Raw genomic sequence first — 16,228 nt, 5'->3', positions numbered from 1 at the left:
CACATGATCCTTCAGAAATCATTCTAATATGCTGGTGCTCAATTATCAATTATTATTGATGTTCAAATATTAATTAGCCTTAACTTTACAGCGTTTTAAAAACACAGCGCTCTTGCACAAAACGCAACGCATAAACATCAGTCTATCAAATGTACGCACAAAACAAAACAAAAAGCATTGTTTGAATAGACCCAATGAATAGTACAAAAATTCTTAGCTCATTTATAAAAGGTTGCGTAAAACATTCCTACATTTCATTATTTTTCAAATGTGCGTATGTGTGATTTGGAGAATGAACGTACAGTACGCATGTTTTTTTGCCTCGCTTACAGATGTGAAATCTATCCCTCGATTACACAGACAAGGCTTAAGATAGTCCTAGACTAAAATTCATGTTTGTACGGTCTAATCTGAAAGCAAATTGCACTGACATATTTTAAAATGTCCGATCCATTGTTTTGTCTCAAGATGCACACCACTAATGTTTATTCTAAGGCACTTTTATAAAAGCTACTTAAATGTTCTAATTCAACTAAGGCCTAATCCTGGCTTAATCTAAACCCTGTCTGTGAAACCAGGCCTATAAATCGCAAATTATCTTAATATTGTGCGCAGATGAATGTAAACGCCGCCTAATGTCATTAAGATATAAAATAACATCAGTCCAAATCCTTAACTAACATTTACTATGACTTGATTTCTGGGTCACCACGCCCACTCAACATGCAATAGGTCCGTCATATTTTAAAATAACTCCTTGTATATGCAATTCACAGTTTTTGTGACACTGATTCATCACTTATGAAACACTCGGGCAATAGTACAAGTGTATATGAAGCATGCAGTGTCATTCACAAGCTTAGCAAAAGAGGAAAGACCTCCTTACTTCCTGTAATGCATTTTCTCTTGAGGTAAATTGAATGGAACATCTGAGTCAAACAATTCAACCCCGAAATCCCACCCATATTCTGTATGACGGACAATATTGCTGCTTCCTAAAAGTGTAGTTTCCTTCTGTGAGCTTTTAGTTGCAGTATGTCATGTTTCTTGCGCCTGTAGAAGTTATTATAGGGATGCACTCAGGAATTTACTTACTAAAAAAGTTGGCAAACACTAAAACCTTTGCTTTTTGTGCCAAGTTCCTTAGGAATTTCTGGCATTTGCTGATATTTTGCGGCTGCCGAGAGTCAGGCTTATGAAAACACACAGCGCTTTTGACTAATACACAAAAACCAACAACAAATAATCTAAATCATTTTATTAATTTAAGTTAGGTAGAGACACTAAACATTGGAACCATGTTGTGTGCTCCTATATAGAGCACTCTTTAGGAAAGTTACAAAAAGAGTATTTATGTCATACTGTTAACAAATGGCAAAAATGAAGAGGTAGAGATTTTAGGCTCATCACATGCCTATTGGAATGTAGTTTAAACTCATGTGTTTTGTCATTTTTTGCCTAAACATAACATATGTGGAAACTCAATGGTTCAGGTTTGCATAAACAAAAAGGAAAAGCATTAAATGTAAAAATGCATCATATTCAGATGACAACATCCTCATGTTACTCAATCCCATTTCAAATTCATTTTAGAAATTGCATAATGAAAAAAGATGAAAGGTCTGTAACCAAAAACAGTATTTTTCAGTTGATGCACAAGTTCAAAATGGGCAACGTACTAAATATGATATTCAATGACAAGAAAATCAGGCCATCCCTTTAGATTGACATTTATATATACCATATGCTTCTGTAGATTAAAGAGTAAAAAAATAAATTTCCTTCCCACCAGCAGCTGGGAACAGACCAGCGTATTACCCACTTCTCATGATGTCAACAAAAAGAAATGAGGGGGGGGGGAATGCAAAATATTTTATCTATAACATCACATGGTTCATAACTGGGCCCTTTCGGACACATGATCTCCTGCCGCTGCCTTTAAATGTATCGAATTGGGGAACAGTGGCATGGTGCCACATTGAACGGTGTAGATAATGTTGGCAGTGTAGAGGAAAGTAAATACAGTGCATGTCTACACACAAACGAAACAAAAAAAAGTGACAAGAATTTACTGTTCGTACAGTAACATACTGTATAGTTTCACAAAGACGCTAGATAATGCTGGTGACTACATTACGTAAATAGTTAATTACTGAATAGCTCATGTATGATTTCAAAACTATTGACACAGTATATAGATGGAACAAACTTTTAAAAAAGACAACACATAAATCAACAAATAAATCCTTAGTGTAGTACACAGCTTTCTTTGTTCCAGAGGAACAATATGGTAAACCTTTGCATCTGCCAAATGCAAGTGCACCAGTCTAAACGCAGTCTTTTCACTTCCTTCTGCCCTCTCAGTGGTCTTATCCTCATGCGGGTTAGAAATGTACCCTTGTGGGTTGAAAACGGCGCCCTCTAGATCCCATTCTTTGCCTCGTTGTTGTTCATCGCCTCTTTCCTCTGAGCAAGGAAGGGGTACATGCACTTATCCGCACCCAGGAACCGGTACATACACACGATTGCTTCGAAGGGCAAAATGCTGTAGAAAACAAAAACAAATGGGAATGTGTTATTACTGATTGCTCCGACAATCTGGAAGCATTTCAAACTCCAGTTTTGAGAGCACCCTCACCCACCTTTTCAAAAAGTTGACCATGTATACAATGCGAGGCGTGCAGATCATGGGCTGGTCTGTCAGGATGGCCCTCATGGACTGTGTCACACAGAACTCTGGTCTCAATGGAGGGAGAAACGGCTCGATCTCTTTCCTGACCAACCCAGGCGAAAAAAAGACAGCAAACATGATGATTAAGAGTCGTCTTTGTTTAATAAAGTCAGCCCAAAGTGCTTAGCCAGTCAGAGCAAGTCATTATTGAGTGGAAACAGATCCAGCATGCACCTTATTCAAGTGGAAGCCCCTATTGTGCGCATGAAAACCCAAGCTGACAGTGACATGAGAGGCCACAAGCAAAGCTACCCTGACTGTTGTTAAGCAATGTCTACTCGAACTAGATACGCATTGTGTCGTTCGCTCCTTTAGTGTCCATCTGAAACCCAATCTTAACATTTGGACGGCTCTTTTCTTTTACCTTATTCTGCATCCTCTGAACATGCCCGTGTCCACCAGGTAAGGACACACCAACGTCATCTTGATACCGTCCTTCTCCGAAGCCTTGATTTCGTGGCTCAGGGACTCGTGGAAGCCGATGGCACCGAACTTGCTAGCGCAGTAATCCTAAAAACAAGAGGAAACAAGAGTTTGGTGAACATTATCAAGCTTCCCGAGGCAGTTTTCCCAGTAATAGCATGGGAGCGCTGGGATCTACGGTTTCATTAGCATTCTTTTGTTGTGTATGGAGTATAGGTAGAGCCGCATGGGAGGGTTTTGATGTGGTTCGCGGTGAACGGGATCTTCAGAACAGAGTGGGCAAACACAGATGCGTGTAGATAAACACTCTGGAATAAAGGGGCTCACAGCGGCTTGAGTCACTCCAATAATGCGAACCATAAAAAGTCACATTCAAGGAAACATAATAGGTCAGACAGTGTGATTGGGCTTCTGGGACCCTTTGAAGTGAGAGTAAAGATGAGGGCTTGTAAAATAGAAGTGCACGTACAGCTAAAAAAAAAAAAAAAAAAGGTAATGTTTCCCCAAAAGGCTGCTGGGAAAAATGACACCAGTTTGGACAGCAGTGAAAGAAGAGGATTGTACATGTGCTAGACTCCGAACTCTAAGAGATCCCTCATATACACAGGCTGGTTTAACAGATTAAAAGTGACTTTAAGGCAACACCAGCACCAATGAGAGAGATCATTTTGAAAAAGTGTTTAGCAATTCTGTCTAGCAACATGTAAAGAGCTCACACTGAACCGATAGATGGCGACCAACGGCACTTGTCGTGTTTTGTCGGATCAGTGCACTGTTGCCTTCGGTCTATGCTTGTTTTCGCCGATTGAACATGTTCAGTCGACGTTTGTTGGGTCTTGCAATGTCTAAGAAGTGACTGTGCAGTGTGAATTAAATATATACACGCACATATTACATATTTTAACTGACATCTGTAATTCAAGAGCTGATATATAAATTTACTATTACTTCAAAAACACATTTTAAAAAGTACAGACATCTCTGTACCTATTGGAGTTATTGGGATAAGTGCGCAATATTCACAGTGTGTGTGTCCAGTGGATCATGGGAATTTTATCTCTGCAGCAGGTAGGCCCAGAGAAACCTCTGAGCATCTCTCAGTGTTAGCATGCTCCTTAATTGGCGTGGAGTGCTAGGCGTGCTGTGCGCCGCATCGAATTTCCATGCCACGGCGAGCCAACGTGCTGAGTCTCTCCAAACACGCTCTCTTTTTATTTCAGTCTGCCAATAGATTTATGTGATGGATGCAATGTACTAACCTCCACACCAGCTGTGCTGAAAAGGCCCAGTGAACTGGCAACTGTCACAATGTGGCCATGGTTCATCTCTAGCATCTTGGGAAGAAATGCCTTGGTGGTCTGGAAGAGGAAGAGAGAGAGAAGGGGGGGGAACAAAGACAGTTATTTTGCTGTTGCTGTTCGTCTCTGCCAAAGCCCTTTGATCCGTTTTTTTTCCCTCCTCCCCGACTAATAATTCACTGAGACTAAACACTCATCTCCCTCATCCTGCTGGGGGAGTTTAGAAACACAATTCCATTACAGTCTTAAAGGCCATTTACAGGGAGCTTGCTTTCCACATGCACTTAAGAGATTAATTTATGTACAGCTCAATTTGTTTTGGTAGTACTAGTTTTTGAGAAAGTTTTCATTTCCGACATGGAGGTTTAACTTGGATGGGAAGCAAACTACTTTAATGGATGAAGTATTGCACCAGACTTTGGTCTGGTTTCGTATTGGTCTGAAATGGCTTATTAAAAAGGTGAAAAGACCACTTGCAAGTTCACAACAAGTGGTTTGTCTGTGGTTTCCTTTTCTCACAACGAGTTGGTCCCAAGAGTGGCATCTCAGTATCAAGAGCACAAAGCTAGAGCGGCGTACTCACTCACCACTGTCACCACAATACGGCTCAAGACCACAACACCACCGCTGTAGGTCAACAAAGATGGGAAACAAACACCACCTTTTTAGCCTGGATTACGTATTAGCATTGGAACGATTAAATGAAAACCACTCGATAAAAATGTAAAAATAAACTAAAGTTTGTTAACCACTGTGACAAATACAAGAGTTGAACTGTAATATTTTAGGTTTTGAAAACCATACTGAAAAGATCCTACTCAAAAAAACAAACAATCCATAAAAAGTCACTTTAGTGTGTAATGACGAGTGCAAGTAAATGCTTTGTTTTTTAAGCTTGGTTTAAAATGTAGAAAATTAATACAAGTTAGCTTGTCGTTAGCTTGTACTAACTGAACACCTCTGGACTAGATTTGTTAATGTTTTTCAGCTGCTCTGACATCTTGCCTGGCTGTTATTGACAGTTTCTTTCATGCAATGAATCAATGTCGTCATCCACTTTCGCCGATCCCGGCTGGACAAAAGACAGAGTGAATACTTTTTTTTTTTTTAAACACCACACACACAATCGTGCCTCATCTTCCATTCTCTTCAGACCCAGAGGAAGTGAGGGGGTGGAAACAATAATGATGAAAAACATGACCGGCGTCATCCATTTACTGCTCTCTTAGAAAGGATTTGCCGTACAAGCCCCATAGAACCGCCTGTGGCTTTATAGTCAATCCTCAATGGAACACGAAGCATGCTATGAAAAAGAAAAACGTGCGAGTGCCAAGAACAACAGAGCCCCTTCCAGAGGCCTTCAATGATATCACCATTTATAAACATGCCCAGTTGAAAAGGACCTTGGCCACGCTTGAGAATGGTACTATCTTGCACGGTTCCGTATGCATTTCACACCTCTGCCAGACGTCTCAACACGTCATCTTGACATGTTGTTGAAATGTGGAACTGGAATCTCTCAAATTTACTTCCACTGACTTCACTCTCATGAGGCAATCCACTCGTGCAATTGAGCGCTGCGGTCCACATGCTACGCATTTAATCCCTGACGTTAAGAGTAAACTGTGTATTTTTCCAGTGCATTAAGTGTAAAATTGCTCTTAATATTCATCTCATTGTGTAAGGGGGTTCCTTCAAGGGAGCAGACTTGGACCGGTTTGAATCTGTACTTGTGCCTTGCATGCCAAACTGATGGTAAGTATGCGTGCAAATGAAGCATTAGAATAAATTGGGCCTGTAGTGCACAAATGCCAACATCTTCCAACCACAGCAATCTACAGTACTAAAATGTGATTTGGAGAGTTTGGATTATGTTCAGCTGCCAATAAGACCGATTACACTAGCATGATACAAGACAGAAAGTCAAGATTCAGGCAATCAAAAGTCTCTCTAATGGGGAAATACTTTAAATTACTCTTGCTGCACACTGGAATAAAATCTATCAATGAAAATGCGATGTGGCGAAAGTGAGACAAACATTTATTTTGTCTTATCAAACACTATCAAATTAGGCAGTTCAAGGGTAGAATCTACCAAACCAGCAACATTACAACCTCAACTCCTTGATCAATCATACTTAATGTTACATGTAGCTGGGCTGGTAATGTTGGGTTTGATTTTGGTCAAGAAAATAGACTGGTAAATCAAACTGATGTTACCAAACTCAAAATGACCAGTCAAACTCAACATTAGACTGGCAAAGTAGGCTAACTGTGCTGGAAATTTTGAGTTTGATTGGCTATAAGAAACTAGGCTGAAAATGTTGGGTTTGATTTGGTCAAACAACTGGGTTGATATTGTAATCAACCCAATGATTTGATCAAGTAGCTAGGCTTGGCCAAATCAAACCCAACATTACCAGCTCACCCCCTTGACCATTAGTCCATCACCCCATAATCTCTGAACTTGCACAAATGAGCAGAAATGGCTAAGAGTCTTTGTAAAAACCCAATCCGCTATGGAATGAGGGGGCCGGCACTGATGTGGGCATGGCCTTGTTGACCTCTCAGACACAAAATGTGTGAAACCGAACAGAAGTTCATGTCTTAATTCATAGCTTCCGTAATTGCTTCTCAGCGCCTGGGTTTACGCTAAATTAACTTCCAACAGCAGAGAGCTTCCTTGGCCCTTGCAGTGGTTCTATGCCTGTTGTGCTCTCTAATTGATACAAGCGCAAGTGCATCGCTCATCACAAAGCTCTTCACAGCTGCCGTGTCAGCCTGGATTAGTGCTAATGTTTGACCAATAGGAATATGCACAAATATTGTCACACATAATAGCCCAGATGGCCGTTAATTAGAAGAAAGTGGACCGACCAGAGAAATGTAGCAAAGCATTGGCCAGATTGATGTACAGCCCTCAGAAAATGAAGTGGGGGCTAACTCATATGCTGCTACTGTATCGCTAATGTCTCATTAAAATGGGGGGCCGGATCTATGGAATCAGTTTGAAAACCACAATATGGAGCAGTTTAACCTTATTTAAATAAGCCAAATAAAGCCATAGGTGAATCTTGTTGGCTGGGAGCTCTTCAAATAGAAGCAGCCCCAAATCAAATAATGGGTACAGGTGCATTGATCTTGAGCAAGACCATCTAAAACTACTCAAGTAAGACCCTTCTGCCTGGCTGCACCCTTTCTCCTGTTCTAGCAGGAATGCAGGCTGGAGAACTTGGCTCCTGTCGGTTGGCATCTTGTCAAGCTGATCCCTAGACAAGAAAGCAATTGTCATATAAGTGGGTCAGGCAGCAGCTCCCCATTACCAGCAAGCTTGTGTACAAGACTCTCTATCCCTTGATGCTTTTCTCTAGGGACAGTCCTGAGTCTTTTGCTTCAACCACGCTCACTTAGCAACTAGGAGGCTTTCACAGTCACCATTGCGCCCAGGTGTGGAATGCATTGCTCACATTTCGCCTATTATGGGGTCAACTTCAGAGAGGAAAAAGAGAAGCTTACTCCGTCCAGCTCTCCAAATCTGACTAGACACTAAATCTGGTCATTTGCATCACTTAAACTTTTACTTTGCCAAGTACCAGTCAGTCCGCCACAGTGCCACTCCTACCGGCTATTCTCAAGTCGGTCTGAAGAGAACTCACTGGTCCTGGGACTTAAACACAGCTGTAAGTACGGAAAGAGTGAAGGGCCTCAGCTGAGCACAGACAGCCTGGAAGAGATAATGGCCTCACTTCCTGTTGGCTCCTCCAGTTTTGTTACATTCCCACCATGCTATCCAACAAAATAAAGATGATGTCCATCTGGAGTTTGCCCTTCCCGCCTGAAGAGTTTCGAAACACAGCAGACCGTTGAAATGAAGGCGCTGAACCGGCTGGCAGGTCATGTTTAAGACTCTTTAAGAGGATGACATGGACCTGTTGTGAAGACAGGCTTAACTTCACTATGACCAGAAGAAAAGATTTATATAAAAGTAAAAAGATTTGGAAGGCAGTGGCTACAACTCTCTGAAAAATGCTTAATGGATAAAACAAATGCAATAAAACAACAAAAAAAAAATGCAACAGCGTTTGCGATTTATTCTCTGTCCAGTATGGACAAAGAAATGGACACACCTGGAAGCTATATTAGCACATTATGGACAGTTTAAAAACCCCATGAAATGGCTTGACCAGAGTTTTCTTGTCTATGTTGACGCATTTCTGATTGAAATACATTGGGCTGGACATATAAAGTAGGTGTTACTGGGGAGAAAGATTATATTTGATTTATAAAAATGTCAATATTAAAATTAAAGTTAGTTATTTTCCATCATTGGCATTTTTTTTTTTAGCAGTGATGGAAAAATCTGAATGCCGTCTGTCATTTTGACAATTACACTGAAGGTGATGTATTGTAACTTGTAACTGTAATTCCCACCTATGTCTAGTTGGTGGCGAGCGAGCGTGCATACAATTGCAAAAATGTCACGGCAGCTGAGTGTAAAAAGTTTCTTCACACGGCCAAATAGTTATGATGTCGTTAACAAAAGAGGTGAAAAGAGATGGACGGATGCGGTGGAGGATGAAGGACAAACAGACAATGTTTTGATTTTTTTCAGGCAACCACAAATGAATAGTTCATATAATAGAGGGTTCATCTCACCCTCAAGTTGTTCCAAACTTGTGTGAATTTCTTTCATCTGCTGAACACAAAAGATGATATTTTGAAGAATATGGTTAGTCAAACAGTTGACTGTAGTGATTGACTTCCATAGTATTTTTCTTTTCCATACGATGGAAGTCAATGGGGCCCATCAACGGTTTGGTTACTGACATTCTTCAAAATATATTATTTTGTGTTCAACAGAAGAAATAAATTCATAGAGGTTTGGAACAACTTGAGGGTGAGTATCTAAGTAAATGACAATTTTCATTTTTGGGGTGAACTATCCCCTCAAGTCCATGTGGACCGAAAGGAAGGTTTGAGTTCAGCGAGTTTGGTTCAGTTCATTTGTAAAATGTTTTGTTCATATTTTAATAGTAATTGTATTTTGTAATATTGCGTTGTTCATATTTGCCAGCACAAAGGTGGTGTTTTAGTGGCCTCCACTTTCACTGTGGGGAAAAAACAGTGGGACCCTGTCCGTCAAAGTTACGGACAATGAGAAAGTCTAACGCAACTACTGAAATGTAAAAACTGTTTACCCAGACCTACTAATTTAAGTGTCAGCGCTAGGTATCACATTAAGCATGCATATTTAAAACATCCTTTCTGTACAAAACATACCAACACAAAATTAATTGTAAATAGGGAGACAAAAGAAAAGGGGGGAAAAAAGAAGTCTTGCAATGTTACAAACCACATGCATGCAGCAACCAATTAAGAGAACATGTTTGTGTGAAAGAGAAAGAGGAAAAGCAGTGTTGGTGCATTTCTATTCAGCTGGCTTGTGGCTTTAATGACCACATCCTCCGCTTGGTATTCCTTGCCTGTCCTTAATGATTAAGCTCTGCTTTCATCTTAAACCCCCACAAGAAACCATGCATTGCATAAAGCTTAAGCAAACAACCAAAAACCTTAATGAGAATCCCAACTCTACCACTAACAAGTGCACCACTGCGGCGTACACTGAACAACTTCCAAGTTAAAAAAAGAAAAAGAAAAGAAAAAAGATAGAAAAATATGGCAAACAACATGCTGTTACACTTAAGCTCAGTTTGTGTCCAGGCATTTTCATGCTTCATTAAAAGGACTTCCAGTGTTTAGGATGTGCTCATTCACATATTTGCCGATTTAAGAAAATTCTTCCCTTATAAAACGAAGCGTGATGTCGTAATGTGATATCTTAAGACCCCAAGGGCATCAAAAAAACATTTAGTCAGTGTAAAAGGACCATCAATATTAATATATTATTTTTCCATGGGACCTGGGGTGATGTGAACCCCCACTTCTCTAAAAAAAAATATTTTTTTTAAATTAAAGGGATAGTACACCCAGTTAAAAAAAGAATTTGCATAATTTACTCACCTTCAAGTTCTTCCAAACCTGTATGAATTTCCTTATTCGACTGAACACAAAAGCAGCTATTTTGAAGAATATGGGTAACCAAACAGTTTTTCCATACTACGGAAGTCAATGGGGTCCATCAACTGTTTGGTTACCCATATTCTTCAAAATATCTTATTTTATGTTCAGCTTGAGGGTGAGTAAAGTATAAATAAATAAAATTAACCGTCCTGCAGTGCTTATCATTATAGTATTAATATCCCCAACAGTCACATGCAAAAAAATAATAAAAATCACAATTCTCCACAACGTGACTTTAAAACAAACTGCCCTACTACAGCTCGCCCCACAAGGTGGTCTCAATAAAACAATGCGAACTACAGACAGGCCTTTTACGCATTTACTGGAAAGAGGTTAATTAGCGAGGCCAAGTGAGAATGGACTCGTCCAAATGGTACTTCCCCAGGCAGGATGTGCTCTTCAATGGGCTTTAAATTAACAAACCAAGGGAGAGCAGATTGTTCCTGGTGATCTTACTAAAACCCCCTGCTGGAGTTGTCTTGCTCAGAGCTTGTTTATATCCACAGATCAGGGAGCTTTGGAAAGGACAATGTTGAAACGACAGGGGGCATGTTAATAAAACCTCTCCGAGTGGAAGTATGGTTTTAAGATCAGATCTGATGTTATAACTCACAGGGACTGAAATTGATGAAGTCAGGGAGGGTAATCTGATCCTAGATCAGCTCCCATACTGATATTCTTCCTGAACGCATGCCAGATCCTCATAATCTCACAGCCTGTGGATGTCTACTTTAGCAGTACATCCAGACTGAGCCGTAAATATTAATATTGGCCGCCACAAACAAAGGAATGAATGGAAACAAATGGATGACAGACTAAAAGAGAAAAGGGCCAGATAGGACAGGGGTGATTACATGAGGAATATGCTAAACTTATTGGAGTGTTTTAAGGGGGGTGGCCCATCTCAGAGACATTTGTTTGCACTCAACACCAGACGGATTTAACGACTGAGCTTATAAGTGGTTGATGTAACTGATTTTGAAAGAATAAACAGTGCTTTTTTAGCGTACAAGTCAAAATATCAAACTTATGAACATGCATGGAGTGAAAAATGTTTGCTTTCCAACTTGGCTCAAGCACAAATACCAGAGCAGAGAAATGAGTACGTGCTGAACAGATGGGGGCATGAACAGTGGCATCATGTGATATAGCACAATCACTAAAAGAGGACATTCCTCTGTGTTTTCCCCACTTAAAAAGAGCTACGGTTGATGCACGTTGACTTTTAAATGTCTGGCTACACTGTTAGATCAGCTATTGGATATTCCAGTGGCAAAGTAAAACTAGACTCACCCAGAAGTGCGCATGGCAGTTCACCACCATGGTCCTCTCGATCAGCTCATCGGGGCATTCCAGCAGGTGGTGGCCGGAAACAACACCAGCGTTGTTGATCAACAAGTCCACTTCACCGACCTCCCTGCGCACTTTCTCTGCTGTGGAGTACACACTCTCCCGCTTGCCCACATCAACCACGTATGTATACACCTGCGGCTGAAACGGAGGGACCTCTTCCACCCCATCGACAGCTCCTTAGGAGAAACACATTAGATCATCATCATCATCTGAGATGCAGAAAACCACAACTTTCCTGTGCAACTTAATCAAGCTTCATTTGATTACAACAATTTAATTGATTCAGAGTCTGATAGAATTTGGGGGGAAATCTCCACCAAGTAGCTATTTTGAATGATTATTTAACCAAGATAATTGCAACGATAGGTAAGACTACAGCCTAATCTTTAGAGACAGACCGATAACTGGTTGTTTAATATCAGGTCTACCGATAGATGGCACCAACTGGTGGGTCTCTAATAAATATCACACAAAAACACCATTGCACCACTGTTTTCAACAGAAAACAATGGTGTTCATAGGTAAACAAACTTATTTGATTATATTGTTTGCATACACAACATTTAGAGCCATTCATTCATGTAGCATTTTAAGATTAACAATAATACAAATTGACAACCCAGAGCGCACCAACTTAAAGGGATAGTTCACCCAAAAATGAAAATTCTGTGATCATTTAATCACCCTCAAGTTGTTCTAAACCTTTATGAGTTTCATTCTTCTGATGAACACGAGAGAAGATATTTAAAAAATGTTGGTAACCAAACAGTTGATGGTAGCCATTGACTGCCATAGCAGGAAAAAAGAAAAGTCAATGACTGTCTGGTTACCAACTATCATCAAAATATATTCTTTTGTGTTCAGCATAAAAAAGAAATTCATACAGGTTTAGAACAACTTGAGGGTGAGTATGACAGAATTAAAATTGTGTGAACTATCCCTTTAATGTCAATAATAAAAATAAATACAAACATTTTTATACTTTAATATATAATAATAAATATAATTTATATTAGAATACTCAATATAGTAAGTTATTACATATTATGTTTGTAGTAGTCATAATGATGATTATTTAGCTATTATGCCAATAAGGGGGTTAAAGTAAAAAAAAAAATAGAAATGGTTCTGCATTTTGGACATTTGTCCATAATTTATACATCAAAGGCAAACATTCAAGACTACACACACAAAACAAGCTTAAATACCTATAAAGACATAAACCTACAGGCTGCCTGGGATAAGTATAGGCTACTAATTAATTAGATAAACATAAATGTTAAATCCTCCCATTTACCCTCTTTGGACATCGGGCTGTCTTCCTCTCTGTAGATCTGTCGCACCATCTCCGCAGTCTCCTCATTGCTGTGGCTGTTGATGTCCCACAGCACCAGTGTAGCCCGGCGCCGGGCGAACTCCTTCGCGAAGAGCCGCCCAAGTTCGCCGCCCGCCCCGGTTATCAAGCACACCTGTCCCGCTACGCTCTTCTCCTTCGGCCGTATGAGCCACTTGAGTCCGGCCATCACGATGGCCCAGAGAACTTTCAGAATGACCACGAAAAACTCCACGGCAATGTTCATCATCATGTCTAATGCAGTTGCGACTTTGTTTAAAATAAAGATGAACGTAATTACACCTAAAAGACTAAACAACCTGAGTTTTGCTGTTGTGCTGCTACCATTAGTACTTATTTTATTCTTTAACCATCCGCCTATTTAAAAAGGCAATGGGGTGAACATCCAATTAACCCCAACTGTCAAACAACTACTAATATACATATATAAAATCGTATAAGATAACGCATTAAAACGTCAGAATAGGAGCATCACACATAAAAGCACTATTTTAACGCTTCAAGTGTGGATAAATACAGCCGAGTCTCCCGCCAGCGAATGCCCGTATGAAAGCTATCGTATCCCGGCACGGATGCGCGTGACGGCTGCCAGTGAGAGAAACTGAGACAGACTCCAGCCTGATCTCTTCACAACCGCTGATGCTCCTCGCGCTCTATTTAAACCAGCCCCTCTCCACAGGACCCCACAGAGTGATTGGCCCAGATGCCTGATTAAAATGTACACCTACTTAGGTCAGCTGTCGACGTTTGGGAAACAGAATGGATGTGTAATAACAGTGTCTTGACTGTGGTTGTATTTCTATGGGTAGAATACACAGTTTGTACAGTATAAAAATCATTATGTCAATGGAAAGTCCCCATAAAACATGGAAAAAGAACCTTGCTTGGTCTGTTGAAGGCTGGTCTCGTTGAAATGAGAGGTCTGTTTGAGCAAATCATCCCAGTCTCATAAGCTGGACTGAAATAAGTTTCAGTGAAATAAGTTTCAGTGCTTTTAGGACACTGAAAACATGGCTCAGAGCAATGGTCACAAGTGACACTTGACAGTATTGCTGTGTGTCGTGTCCAACAGGACAAACTGGACAGTAGATGTCAAAGAGTTCATTTATGTTGAAGGGTTAGTTCACTTAGTTAAAAATTAAAATTATGTCATCATTTACTCACTCTCAAGTTGTTTCAAACCAGTTTCTCTTGAACACAGATGAAGATATTTTGAAGAATGTCGTAACCAAACCGTTAATGGTACCCATTGACTTCCATATATTTTTTCCTATGGAAGTCAATGGGGTCCATCAACTGTCTGGTTATCGACATTCTTCAAAATATCATCTTTTGTGTTCAGCAGAAGAAAGAAATTCATACAGGATTGAAACAGTTTGAGGGTGAGTAAATTATTTTAATTTTTTGGGTGAACTATATCCCTTTAATGAAAGATGCAGACGTGTTTGGCTTCTTCAAAAAGCAAGGAACAAGACAGAATTGCACTATTGCATTGCACTATGAACGGAGTAAAGTTAAGTCTATGTTAAACTGCCTCCTTGTCTTTATTAGTTATATGTAACATTACAGAATTAATGAATTAATGTATTGTTAAATTCAATATAGACTAAAAACCTTAATACATTATCCTATTCATTTCCTGATTCCTCCACTTCTGGGAATGTCCCCACCAATCTCAAAATCAAACCTACGCCCTTGGCACCTTCACTGAAAAGATAGTTCTTAAAAGAGTATAGGCCACAATTTTACAATACGTTTCCATTATATAACATTGGTTAATGCATTAGCTAACATTAAAGGGATAATTCACCCAAAAATTAAAGTCTGTCATCATTTACTCGCCCTTACGTTTTCCCAAACCTGAGCTCAAAACAAAAGAAGATATTTTAAAGAATGTTGGTACTTCTAAAGTTATTGACTTCCATAGGAAATGGCTACCGTCACTAGATACCAACATTCTTTAAAATATATATTTTTGGAACAACATGAGGGTATGTAAATGATGACAACATTTTTGGGTTAACTATCCTTTTAGCTAACAATGAGTGATACATTTGTTTCAGTATTTATTTAAACAGTCAGTCACTGCTGGCTTTAAGAATGGATCTGGACTTTCTAAGACATCTATCTCAGATGCTGGGTATCATGTCTTCACTGCCCTCTACAGTTCTTTGCGTTCAGAATTAGCAGTTTCGGTAGCATGCCAGTAAGAACACTTTCAATGGCGCGTCTGTAGAAGTTTTTGTACGAACAGTAGCCTATTATTAGTATGTAAAGGGTTCTCAGTGACTTTTTATATTCATTGCATCTGTGACAAATGAATTATGCACCCAAACAGCCGACCAGCTGACAGGTTTTAACCCATGAACAATGTAAAAACCAGTGGATAAATCAATGAAACATTTGCCCTTCAAGTGTCTCAAAATTAGTCTTATTTGCAAGTTATTGGAAGCCTCTGTACTTTTTAGGTGTGAATGGATGTGTCATCCATAATTAAACTCAATATTTCCAGATTCAGCTATGAACAGCTTTAAATGATTACAAACAGATTACTTTTTGGCTAATTTATCTTTTTATGTAGGCCTACGTTTTAATTTCCAATTAATGGGATCAGTCAACCTTAAACTTGCCAAATATATTAGTGTGCTATTAGCTAAAGCCTTTAATGTCTTCGTTTTTTTCAGCCACAAGTTATAAGAATAACTAATAAATGAACCGCAGCAGATCTGTGTTCCTTCTTTCAAGACATTTGAAGGGAACTGGTGCATTTAACAAAAAATGCCTTTACAATGCCGCCACCTGGTGGACTGGCACTGTAATTACACATCTATGTTGGGGAGGGGTTTCGATATATAAGTGCTAGGTAAATTCGAATTTTAAACATTCACAACATTAGTTTTATTTAAATACAATAAAAGATATAAGTACAAAAGGAAATGCTGTTTTCAGAATTTTTACATTCATACATAAATTCAAGCTATTTGTTTAT

The 16,228-nt window shown here is 39.5% G+C and overlaps 1 protein-coding gene across 1 annotated transcript; it reads right to left on the bottom strand.

The window, feature by feature from the left end:
• Positions 1-1,243: 1,243 nt before the first annotated feature.
• On the bottom strand, positions 1,244-13,896 carry rdh10a (retinol dehydrogenase 10a). The gene is made up of 6 exons (XM_079602271.1): positions 13,183-13,896; positions 11,826-12,061; positions 4,414-4,512; positions 3,096-3,241; positions 2,643-2,774; positions 1,244-2,545 (listed from the first exon to the last, which is right to left on the bottom strand). Exons 1-6 carry the CDS (start codon positions 13,469-13,471, stop codon positions 2,422-2,424), a joined length of 1,026 nt encoding a protein of 341 aa, XP_079458397.1. The 5' UTR covers positions 13,472-13,896; the 3' UTR covers positions 1,244-2,421.
• Between the last annotated feature and the right edge of the window lie 2,332 nt (positions 13,897-16,228).

The sequence above is a fragment of the Phoxinus phoxinus genome (genome assembly GCF_949152265.1).
Source record: "Phoxinus phoxinus genome assembly, chromosome: 24".
NCBI lineage: Eukaryota > Metazoa > Chordata > Actinopteri > Cypriniformes > Leuciscidae > Phoxinus > Phoxinus phoxinus.
Note: the sequence above shows the minus strand (reverse complement) of the source record. Positions and strands in the feature narration are given on the sequence as shown.

Excerpts from the sequence above, each read along its gene's own strand:
- rdh10a (XM_079602271.1), bottom strand. The coding sequence starts at position 13,471 with ATGATGATGAACATTGCCGTGGAGTTTTTCGTGGTCATTCTGAAAGTT. Across the intron at positions 4,513-11,825 it reads ACTGCCATGCGCACTTCTGG|ACCACCAAGGCATTTCTTCC; the intron begins GTGAGTCTAGTT and ends TTCCTCTTCCAG. Across the intron at positions 2,546-2,642 it reads ATGGTCAACTTTTTGAAAAG|CATTTTGCCCTTCGAAGCAA; the intron begins GTGGGTGAGGGT and ends TGTTTTCTACAG.